This window comes from Orbicella faveolata, unplaced genomic scaffold, assembly GCF_042242905.1.
Source record: "Orbicella faveolata isolate gen_17 unplaced genomic scaffold, um_ofav_v1 contig_24, whole genome shotgun sequence".
Taxonomy (NCBI): Eukaryota; Metazoa; Cnidaria; class Anthozoa; order Scleractinia; family Merulinidae; genus Orbicella; species Orbicella faveolata.
The window spans coordinates 24,441,714-24,454,341 of record NW_028301552.1 but is presented as its reverse complement, the minus strand read 5'-3'; the positions used below and the strand labels follow the sequence as shown (position 1 = coordinate 24,454,341).

Below are 12,628 nucleotides of genomic sequence, written 5' to 3'. Positions count from 1 at the left end.
ATAGTATCAGTAACAAAGTAATTGGCACCAAGTCAATAGTGTACCAATAGTGAAGTCTGCCTTTAAGGACTGGCAATTCAGAATTCTGTTTGTATTCAAGCAAGTTGTAATCGTAATCGAAATTGAGTAATAAACTAGTCTCTTTCTCTAAAAAATTCTAAATTGGAAAGATGCCTAACTACTAAATATGATAAGTACATTAAATACTTAACTTGTATGACAAGCTCGTGGCTAGATTCTTATTTACGTCCAATGTTAGAAGAGAAGCCAAAACTTGACTGACCATAACTTGAGGGCCTGAGTTGTTAATGACCCAGGCACTCGGATCTCCAATGACCTTGCTGATCACACATGAGCCAAATATCGCTGGGCTTTGCCTTGCTACTAGGTGTGAAGGAACAAGAATTGGACTTAAAGTTAAATTGACGTTGGCAAGCAAATGGAGTAGTGGTGACAGATAGCTGACTCTGCTTGACTGTAGACTTCACTTTTAGTTGATAATGATCTTTTCTTTTGCTCTGTGTGTCAAGTGCGTTTCTCGTCCTCTAACCCGCTTTTTTTAGCATCAGCCTCTGTTTGTTCCACCTTTAAATTACTTCAAATTTTCTTTCCCCAAGAATGGTGGAAGCCAAGCGAACTTCCACGAGGTCTGAATTGAAGTAAACCTTTTTTTTTGTTCTCTTCAAATTTGAAGGATATTTTGGAGTCTTCTCTGAGCTTTTTTGCAATAGAATTGGTACTGATTAAGAAATCTTCAGTATTGTCTGAAAGTGATCAACTTCTTATCAAAGTAAGTGTGAAGCCTTTGAGCCGACTGGCTTATAGCTGCCAGAGCTCATCCTGGTTTCTGTAGGATAAAGTGGCTAGGAGTATTTCTACTCCCCCTGGATGGAATGCTAGTCCATTGCAGGTCACTACCCCTGAAATTTGTTAGGTTTCCCCAACAATTCGCTGGTACCCATTTATATTCCTGAGCGGAGAGAGGCACTGTGAGAGTTAAGTGTCTTGCCCAAGAACACAAGACAGTGTCCCCGGTCAGGGCTTGAACCCGGACCACTTGATCTTGAGGCCATTACGCCTCCCAACTTCTTATCAAGGTAATCTATAAAAAGAGCAGACAACAATGCCATATCAGAAGATTCATGTGAATGCTCTGTTGAAGCCAGAGGAGGTAGCTCTGGATTAAGATCAGCATGGTTTTGAGTATCCAACATAATTTAGAGGGCAGAAAAGCAGCCATGTAACTAGAAAGAACACAAATGAAGACAATGCGATACATGTACCAATGCCCTGCCCTTGTCCCCAGGGACAAGATTACACAATCCATGATAAATAAATGTCTTTATTATTATTTGGCATCAAGAAACAGAGACTGCTTACATAGGCATTCGGTTTTAGAAATGCATCATCGTGTGAAACAAGCAGTGCAAAAAGGAAGGACAAAATATAATTATATATAATCTTACTGCAGAAAAAAACTCACAATTGAGGAAAAAAAGTCACCGAAGCCAGCAAAAGATAATACAGTTGCATGATCTGATGTCAGTAATAGTTTCACCAAACAAAATACTCATTTTGTCGGCCATTTGGAAGTTTATGACCTCTCTGCCCGCAAAAGTGGCAACTTTCTCAGTATGGCCAGGGTGTTGGCATGACTTTAACACTCTCAAGAATTTTTCAAGTGTGCATCTGTGCCTTGGGCAGACAGTAATGGACACAAGTTGTGTGGCAAGGATACCATGAATATACCTGCTTTTGCCATGATTAGATCGCCTTCTCTAACATTGCCAAATTTTGGAAAACGGCAACCTAACAAAGAACCTTTTTATTATTATCAAATTTTGATAAGAAAAATTGTACATGGGGTTCAGAGCCACTTTAAATTGTCAAAAAATTTGATGTGGCTGTGAACCCCAATTCTGAAATGGCTGTTTTTCACCTTATCTATCTAAAGCTCAGAAAATTCATATGCAACCCTTCTTTGTAATCAAATCACTGTTTTGAAGTTGGGATTAACTTTTGTGGAACAACTTGCTTCACCAGATTCGTCTTGATGCTCTGGGACTACTCTGTGATTCTTCACGAACAACCGAATCAGTAACAGAGATTGACCTCCAGCTTCTTCAATTATTTGTAGCTCCAAATATGAATAACCAAACTCCTTCCTTTCGGCAGCAGGCAGGAGCACATGTAAAAAAGGTAATGAGTGAAAATGGGAATATGTTATTTCTATGTTGTTTAGTAAAGTATATTATTGTGTTGAATAGCAAGCACCACACATTGAATCATTATAGAAAAGATGGAATTATATTTTAGCCCAGGTGCATATAACCAACCTATGTCTATTTTTAGGCTTTTTATCCTTGTTCATTATTTAGGTTTGTCTGCCTCGTTCCCAGGAACTCTCATCTTCCCACCCCCTGGAGCGAGAGAGGAGACACCCTGGTTGGGTTTGGTCACATGCTTCTTTCTCAATTGAGAACATCAGGAAGGGGTCCTCTCTAATCAGATAATTTGTCACGTTGAGCTTTGTCAAATTCAAAGCATTGCGCTGCGACTGTCGTACCTTCGATGTTTTACAGTAGCCTTCAGGCTCCAATTTCGAATAGCATTTATTTCAACATTAATTTGAAGGCTATGCAAGGCTGTCTTGAGGCTATTTACCGTGGTAGTGATGCTGTCGCCATCTTACCAACTGGATATAGAAAGTCAGTCATCTTCTTCCTTCATTGCTCCTCAACAAAATCAAGAGATTTTAAGCAGTGCAATCTCATCTGGTAGTAGTTTCTCCTTTGAATGCACTCAATCAAATTGATGCAAGAAATGTAACGTCTCTAGACAAACATATAGCTTTCTTAAAGTAAAGCTATGGCAGTCTCGAAAGGAAAGCGGGACGAAGATAAAGACATTCATGATACTTGCAAACAGTCCTAATCAATCAACCAGGCCCAGTGTCACAATATGGAATGCAAGTAAGCATAACGTTAACAAAATGTTTCAAACTTTGTCTCTGGAAAGCAATTATTTAGAGAGCTTAAAACATATCTTGCAATAGAAATGAGTCTAAACAAGGTATCAGCACAACACAAATTGCATGAAAGTGTCAAACTCTGCAAAGCGACATGCAGTTAACAGTGGAAACCATGCAGACCTAAGACCTCTAAAACATTTGCTATAAAATAGTTAAACAGGCCATTCTACTTACAAATCCTCCTAATAAGCATGAAGTGCCCTTCAGAAATATGCGTGAAGCAAACAAAGGTTGAGACCGATAATTAAAATGTTACGAACTGTAGGATAGGAGTCGTATAGGCTAGTTAACCCCATTTTACAATGATTAATGACAAAAGAAAAATGCTATTTTTCTTTTTCTAACTTTCTTTCAGCCAAAGATGAATCTAGTTTATCAGCAGTGACAGCGAAATTCTGACCGCAATGAGTCATTCTGTAATCCTTTGTGTTCTACAGAGATTGGGGCACCAATGGTGAAACTTCACCCTTTTGCTCCTTTAGAAGACTGACTTTGTCTTTCAGTGATCATGGTCCTGAATGCTGTGAAATTATTTAATCGCTGTTCACAAGGCCTTAATTCATTCCAAAGTAAAGATCTTCCATATACAGCTGTTACATATGTGGCTTGTCTTACCATATTCGGAGAAACATGTGTTTTGTAATTGCGTGTGTCTTACATGAATTAGGCGTTAAAACGAGTTTAGTTGCTTTCCAAATGGTGTCTTGTTGTGCCATCCGCAACATGGTGTCAGAAGTGTTTTGTTAATCTTCAAGCAAGCTGCAATGCTCAAGATTCCTTCTTCTGGTTGATATTCAGTCAAAGCAGTTACTGAAGCAAAGCAAAGCGATAATTCCGTGGTTAACAGTTAGTACAGCGACTTTCTTGTGTCGACCACATGGGTGGAAAACGAAACGATGTCGGACACTGAACAAGCTCCTCCACTGTCAGCTCCACAGTTGACTCCACCACCTCAAATCTTCAGACAAATTTTCCAGTACGAAGCGCTATGGTTTGTGGTGAACATCTCACGAGCAACTGGGAATTTTTCAAGCAACAATGGCATGATCAGAAAGGTCAGTCTGTTCGATTAGCAACTTTTTGCTCCATTATGGGAAAGGAGTGCCTGCAAATTTTTCTGAATCTAAATTTTGGCACCGAGGAACTGATGATAACTTCAGCACTGAAAGCATTGGAAACGTACTTCCTACCAAAGAGAAATGTGGTCTATGAGAGGTATGTTTTCAACTTGTGTGTTCAATCGTCTGAGGAAATTGTTGATTGCTATGTCAATAGATTAAGAAAACTCGCATCATCCTGTCAGTTTGGAACACTTACTGACGAAATGATACATGACAGCCTAGTTATTGGAATACAAGATAAGGGTACAAAGGTAAGATTGCTTAGGGAGAAAGACTTGTCTTTGGATAGAGCTCTTGACATGTGTAAGTTAAGCGAAGTAACGAATAAGCAGCTAAAATTGATTCAAAAGGATGAGAAACAGAACAATGAGGAACTAAACTTAGTTCAGGGTAAGCGTAAATCCAAAAAAGACAGGAAGCCTCCACATCTGGAAAAAATGTCAAATCAAAAGAAACCTAACAAACCATATCCAAGCAAAACGTAGAAATGCAAGTATTGTGGTCAGCAAAAGAAGCATGCCAAACAGACAGATTGTCTAGCTTTTGGTCAGCAATGTCGTAGTTGTAAAAGAATGAATCACTTTGCCAAGGTGTGTATGGCCAGCAAAGAGAAGGTTCATGTGGCTGAAGAGGCAGAAGGGTATGACTCAGAGGAATCATTGTTAAAGGTAGAAGAGATCACTGCCATTAATGGAAGTGGGAAACAATTAACATCCAGTATTACTTTCATAATAGAAGAGTACCAAGAGCAACTGGTGTGTCAGTTGGACAGTGGTGCAACTTGCAATGTGATCAGTCACAAGAACTTAGCTCAACTGTTACAGAATGGTGATCCTCCTTTGTGCAAGTCCAATGCTCAGCTGAAGATATTTGATGGTACCTTGATACAGCCTGTTGGTGAAACCACAATTACAGCAGAGAGAAGGGGCAAACGAGTGGACCTGAGATTTCAAGTTGTTGAGAGTTCCAACAAACCCCTGTTATCAGCTGGGACGTGCAAGCAGTTGGGGCTCCTGAAGGTGGATTTAGATCCTGAAGAGTCCATTCATGTCCTGAAAAGCAGTTACCTTACCAGAGATCAGATTCTGGGTGACTACAAAGATGTCTTTGAAGGGCTAGGCCATATTGGTGGTACAACCATAGTCACAGATCCTAGTGTCAAACCAGTGCAGCATTCTCCACGTTGAGTGCTAGTTGCATTGAGAGACAAAGTGAAGGCTAAACTGGATGACCAAGAAGAGAGAGGAATTGTGGAGAAAGTCACAACACCAACTGACTGGATCAGCAGCATGGTTGTGGTCACAACACCCAACAAGATCCGAATTTGTTTGGATCCTAATGATCTCAACAAAGCAGTCATCCGTCCTAAGTACCAGATGCCCACATTAGACGAATTATTGCCTAAGCTCAATAAAGCTAAAGTATTTAGTACCTTAGATGCCAAAGATGGGTTTTACCAGGTCGGATTGGATGAGAGCAGCAGTCTCAAGACAACCTTCTGGACACCCTTTGGGTGTTACAAGTACTTGGTATCAACTTGGCTCTGAAAGAATTTGAATGTAAATTGCATGAGAAGCTTGATGGAGTAGGAGTCATCAGGGATGACATATTAGTGATGGGTTTTAGAGAGACTGAGGATGAAGCAAACTGAAATCATGATGAGAACCTTCTCTGTCTGCTCTCATGGGGCACTTGATTACCAAGGAAGGGTTACAGCCAGACCCAGAGAAAGTAAAGGCAGTACAAGAAATGCCGAAGCCTACATCCAGGAAGGAACTGCTGAGTCTCCTAGGATTTGTTAATTATTTGTCAAAGTTCCTCCCAAGGCTGTCAGAGGTTGCTCAGCCACTGAGAGAGATGACCTCAAAGGAAGCAAAGTTCGTCTGGTCTCAGCAACATGAGAGAGCATTCCAGGAAGTGTGAGAGCTTGTAGTCAAACACCCGGTGCTCAAGTATTATGATATACAAGAAGAGGTCACAGTACAATGTGATGTGAGCGAGTATGGGTTAGGTGCAGCGTTACTGCAAAATGGCCAACCAGTCGCTTTTACTTCACAGTCATTATCACAGACTGAGAGACAATACGCTCAAATCGAGAAAGAATGTCTAGCAATTGTCTTCTCCTGCGAGAGGTATAGTCAGTACCTTGCTGGTCGTTAGAAGATAACAGTTGAGTCAGATCAGAAACCCTTAAAGTCCATTTTCCAAAAGGCAATCCTCTCTGCTCCTTGTTGACTGTAAAGGATCCTTGTTGACTATAAAGGATTATGTTAATGTTACAACGCTTTAACATAGAGGTTAAATACAAGCCAGGTGCACAGTTGTATGTTGCAGATCACTTGTCTAGAGCCTCACTAACTGGCAAGAAGGAGATGACAGACAACTTCCAAGTTTTTGCTCTTGAACTTGAAACACTCACTCCATTTGACTCCATCAAAGTTGCTCCATAAAAGTTAACTCAGCTGCAGAAGTGCACATCACAAGACCTTGTCTTAGAGACCCTGAAGACTACTGTTCTGTCAGGATGGCCAGAGAAGAGAGGAATGCCCAGTACCAGTTGGAGACTACTGGAATTACAGAGAGCGCATGTCAGCGCATGATTGTCAGCATGTCAGCGCATGATTGTTCCCAAAGCCATGAGGCCGGAGATGCTCTCAAGAATTCTTTCAAGTCATCAAGGAGTTGCTTTATGCTTAAGGAAGGCTAAAGACATTGTGTTCTGGCCAGGAATAAATTCAGAAATAAAAGACCAAGTCGAGAGATGCTCAACCTGTGCAGAGTTTCAGGCTAGGAATGCTAGTCAGCCCATGCAGGCACATGAAATCCCTACCTTTTCCTGGAGTAAAGTGGCCACAGATTTGTTCACTCTCAGTGGGAAGAATTACATCAGGGTTGTTGACTACTTCTCAGATTTTGTGGAAGTCTCTGAACTTGAGGACACCACCTCATGTGCAGTTATTCAAGTGCTTAAAGAGCAATTCAGTAGACATGGGATCTCGGACACAGTTGTCTCAGATCACAGTTCACAGTACAGCAACCAGGAATTTCATGAGTTTTCACCCAGCTGGGAATTTAACCATGTCACATCCTCGCCATACTACCTGAAGTCGAATGGTAAAGCGGAATCTTCAGTGAAGGCAGTCGAACTACTGTTCAAGAAGGCTGAAGGTGATAGAAAAGATCCTTGGCTAGCTCTATTAGACTACAGGAACACTCCCACCAAAGGCATAGGAGCCAACCTGGCTCAGAGACTTAAGTCGTGCTGAACACGAACTCTCTTACCTACAGCGTCAAGGCTTCTCCGTCCCAAAGTTAGTGCACATTCCACAGAGAAATTAGAGTGGAAAAGGCGAAAGGCCAAGTTTTACCATGACCATCGTTCGAAGCAGTTACCTGAGCTGGAGATTGGGCAAGAAGTCAGAATTGCACCCTTGCAAAAGAACCAAACATGGAAACAACCGACCTGTGTCGAGAAACTCTCAGATAGGTCCTACGTAGTCCAATCAGGCAACAAAACCAGAAGAAACAGGCAGTTCCTGAGACCGGCAGTTGAACCCGCAACATTGGAAAAGCAAAGCACCAATGTTGGTACACCTGCGTCAAGAGAGAATTGCAAGGAGATGCCTAGAGTCCCTGAGTTACCTGCTAAATCTACTGGTCCTGAACAAGGTTCTGTAGATGGATCTGTTGCTGAAGAAACAAAGGCTACATTGTCAGCATCCCAGAACACGACAACCCGGAGTATTTGTCCACCCTTGAGATTTAAAGATTTTGATTTGATCGTTCGAAGCAGTTACCTGAGCTGGAGATTGGGCAAGAAGTCAGAATTGCACCCTTGCAAAAGAACCAAACATGGAAACAACCGACCTGTGTCGAGAAACTCTCAGATAGGTCCTACGTAGTCCAATCAGGCAACAAAACCAGAAGAAACAGGCAGTTCCTGAGACCGGCAGTTGAACCCGCAACATTGGAAAAGCAAAGCACTAATGTTGGTACACCTGCGTCAAGAGAGAATTGCAAGGAGATGCCTAGAGTCCCTGAGTTACCTGCTAAATCTACTGGTCCTGAACAAGGTTCTGTAGATGGATCTGTTGCTGAAGAAACAAAGGCTACATTGTCAGCATCCCAGAACACGACAACCCGGAGTATTTGTCCACCCTTGAGATTTAAAGATTTTGATTTGAGTCGTTAAGCAAAGGCTAGACTTTGAAAACTTTAAGTTGATTTAGCAAGTTTTTTGGTGAGACCAAGTTAGTCTAGACACTGAACACTTTCATACGGAAACATGTTAATTTATAGTTTATTTCACCAGTTTTCGGCAAGAGTGTTTTAGTTTTTTTTTTAAAGAAAGGGAGATGTTACGTATATGGCTTTTGTTACCATATTTGGAGAAACGTGTTTTGTAATTGCATGTGTCTTACTTGAAGCAGGCATTAAAACGAGTTGAGTTGCTTTGCAAATGGTGTCTTGTTGTGCTGTCCACAACAACAGCCAGACAGCCTTGGCCTCAGCCGTGGTGAGAAATCCTTCATTCGTCTTCTTGAAGAGATGTTTACGATGTGTGGGACCACACAACCCACAGCAAGTTTGATTTCCGTTATCAAACAATGGATAAGTTTTCTTCGCTGTTTGCAACATTTTAGTGCCAGACATTGTCGCAGAACATTGCATGAGACTGATGTAAAAAGCTGGCTTATTTTGGTTGCAATACATCCGGTACTCCCGTAGGCTCAGTATCAACAAAATTCATACTAGGCTGCCCCTCCCTTCAATAATCTAATTGTCATATCCCAGAAATTCTGGGGGACACGTGACCAGACCCAACTAGGGTTTCTCCTCTCTCACTTCAGGGGGGTGGGAAGATGAGAGACCTTGGGAACAAGGTTGTTGGTTTGTCAGGCAAGAGCTCAAAACAAAATATTTTTATACAAAAAAAAGGTAAGTTTGAAAGCAGTGATCTTAATTTTACTTCAAAAATGGTGAGATTTTGACTTATGGTATTTACGTATTATTACCATACTTCTAAGGTGTTCATTTCACTTTAAAAAATGGTATAATGTTCAGTTCATGAGAACAGGCAACCTTAAAGATGTTGATTTCCCTAAAAAGTAAAATATTCATTTCACTTAAATGCACAACCTCAGAGATTTTAATTTTACCATGAAAAACAGTATAATGATAAACACTCAACTTCAAAGATGTTGATTTCATTTTAAACAGCAAACTGTTGGTTTCATGTTGACACATGACTTTGAAGAGGCTGATTTATTTAAAAAACAGTAATATATAGATTTTGCAAGGCCTAAAAGCAGAGCTCCCTATTACAATAATTAACCAGAAAGGAAAAAGAGGATTTGTCTTTCTTGGATCAGAAAGACAAAAAAATGATCAATTGTGAGGATGCAATTCTTCAACATGTAGTTTCACTATTGTTTCCAGTTAAATTTTAACAAACTTTACCCAATGAGCATATCCAATTTTTCCAAAACTATAGAAATCACATATATGTATCAGGGACTTTTCAAGAGACGATTGTGGAAGGAATATATCTGAAGATAAGTCAACAACATGCCAGGGGTTAATTTTGCACCACAATTTTGCCTCTGCATGTACTCCCTTCCTCTCCCCCAGAGTAATAGACTGACTGATCCAATACAAACCCAGTATGCGGTCACCAATCAGCTTAAAAAAAAACATGCAACCTTGATGAGCTTTCGACCTGAGCGTGCAATATGATCATGTGATACTGATCAGCAGATACCTTGTTTTGACTGCTATCAATTAATCATAACATGAATGTCAAATATCAAAGATGTACCTATGGTAATGCTGCTCTCGTAGGTGTGGGGCTTGGTGTATGGGCATTTGTATGGACCAGGAGGGAGGGGTGAACTTAAGCCTAGCACCAATGTGCAAATAAGATCTGATCTGTCTGGATGATCCTGGCCATTGTGATGTAACTTGTGAGCCGGCCCGTGAAGTTTCAACGGCCGCTAAAAAGTGACAGCAGAAAAGTTTTTTCATCTGATGATTGCCCAAAAAATTTGAAAGAAAGCAATCAACACACCACAGGAATAAGATAACCTGTTAATACTATGTCCAATACTATGGTTTTGTAACAGGCCGAAATAAAGGACAGTTCCTTCACGTAAATACACATGTGTTTTTTTAATTCTCTTCTCAATTCTCCGACCCAGACCTCTCCCGGAGATTCTATTACAACAGTGTGGTGATTTCACAACAACAAATAATGTCATGCATTCGTTCGTCACACCATCCCCCTTAAAAGAAACACTAAATTAGAGTCCCCAAAATGTCACTAGCCAGATATAGAGTAAACAAAGTCTTAGTCCATCTGATAGTCAACTGTCCAGGCCAGTCTCCTTGGTGTCCAACGCGGTCTTTCCTGTGCTTTCTCGTCAATGGCGGGCGCCTTTTCAAATTCCTTAGCTGCCGGCGTAGGTTTGAAGTTCTGCTGCTTAGTTGGCTGGCCACTCTTTGAAGCTTCACCCACAGTGGATACTCTGTCTTTGCCAGTCTTACCTTCGGTTAGCCAGTTAACATAACTGTGTCTCTGGTACTTCTTAAGCCGGTCAACATGGACGACCATTGGTCCTGCCTTTCTTGCATCTGGGGTTATGTAGCCAAACAGGGTCCCCACACTCAAAGCCACAGTGTGATGCCTTGTGATCGTAATACGGCTTGTTCCTTTCGCTCCCTAACTTCAAACGCTCACGGGCAAATGCATGAATGCGTTCCAATCAGGCCTACAGGCGGTGCACATATTCGGCTTTGTCCTGGTCACCACTTTCTTGCTCGAGACGCCCAAACTGAAGATCAATTGGAAGGTCAATCTGCTGCCCAAACATTAGCTCACATGGAGTAAAGGAAGTGGTTTCATGGACAGCGAAGCGATATGCCATCAGCAGGACAGGCAAGTGGCTATCCCAATCCAGTTGATTCTCTGTTACAAACTTGGACAACATGCCTTCTATTGTGCGGTTGAATCGTTCAATCATTCCATCTGACTGTGAGTGGAGGGGTGTGGTTCTGGTTTTATTCATTCCCAGTGCCTCACACATTTCTTGAAACACTTTCGACTCGAAATTTCTTCCCTGGTCGGAGTGAATCTGCCTTGGGATGCCAAAACAAGCCACGAATTCTTTAACTAACACTCTTGCTACAGTTGTGGCCTCTTGATTGGGAATTGCGAAGGCTTCTGTCCACTTCAAAAAGTAATCCCCTATGACAAGGATGTACTTGTTGCAACGGTCCCAATATGTTGAGAGCCACTCTCTGAAGGGGGCACCAACGTTGTAGGTCTGCAATGGCGCTTTTGGTGTGCGGGTCGGCCTCTCTCTGGAGGCGCAGAGGTCGCATGACCGACACCAGTCTTTCACACCTTTTGTGCACCTGGGCCAATAGAATCTTTCCTTAACTCTTCCCAACGTCTTATTGACACCTAAGTGCTCTGCGGTTCCCTCAGTGTGGAGCTCCTGGAGAACATCGTTTCTGAGACTGGAAGGCATAACAAGCTGCCAACGCACCTCGTCTCCCACTTCAGATTCCCACCGCCATCAGAGGACACCGTTTCGTAGGGACAGACGGTCCCATTGACTCCAGTAGGTCTTGATGGTTTTGTTTTTGGTTGACACATCCTTCCATGCTGGGCAAGAGGGACAGGACTCCTTCCATGCAATTATCTTTCTGAGGTCATCATCGGCAACTTGGCTAGCACGCAAGTCACATCTGCTAGAACTTTCGCTTGGGAACTGCTGGCATTCAGGTGGAGGTTTGGGATCTTGCTGAGGAGAGGAGAGGCTACCCCCCTCCTCAGGCTTGTCCAGGGCCTGAGGTGTACAGCATGGGACAACATCTGCACTTCTAGAATCTGCGACTGATGTGGTATCCCGCTTTTGTTCGACATGATCGCAGTATCAGCAGTCACCGCATGGCCTTATTGAGAGAGCGTTAGCATTCCCATGGTGTATACCAGAACGGTGTTCAATCTTGAAGTCATAAGTACCTAGCAGTTCTAGCCACCTGGCAAGTTGTCCCTCTGGATTTTTGAACTTCAACAGCCATTTCAAAGCACCGTGGTCTGTGCAGACGAGAAATTGCCTTCCACACAAGTAGTGGTGGTAGGTCTTTACTGCCACAATAACTGCCAAGAGTTCCTTGCGCCTCACGCAGTAGTTTCTCTCACTCTTGTTCAGTGATTTGCTGTGGAACGCAATCACCTTCTCCTCCCCTTGGATTTGGGATAATACTGCGCCAAGGCCAGTGTTGCTTGCGTCTATGTCCAAAATAAACAAGCCATCAAGTGTGGGGAAGGCCAAAATGGGAGCTGTTGTTAGCAGGCATTTGAGCTGACAAAACGCGTCTTTGCACTCTCTTGTCCATCAGAATTCTCTTTGTGCTTCGGTAAGTGTGTAAAGAGGTCTGGCGATGTCAGGAAAGCCACGGACAAAGCGTC

At 42.2% G+C, this 12,628-nt stretch overlaps 1 protein-coding gene and 1 pseudogene across 2 annotated transcripts in view; one reads left to right on the top strand and one right to left on the bottom strand.

Annotated features, from left to right (window-relative positions):
• Positions 1-12,628, top strand: part of LOC110054340 (tRNA (32-2'-O)-methyltransferase regulator THADA-like) — a 653,734-nt gene that overhangs the window by 237,590 nt on the left and 403,516 nt on the right. For both annotated transcript variants that reach the window (XM_089292979.1, XM_089292980.1), the window contains one exon: positions 2,044-2,199. In XM_089292979.1, the coding sequence (XP_089149105.1) occupies positions 2,044-2,199 (156 nt within the window). The remainder of the gene's footprint in view (positions 1-2,043; positions 2,200-12,628) is intronic.
• LOC149110988 (uncharacterized) lies at positions 240-1,762 on the bottom strand (annotated as a pseudogene).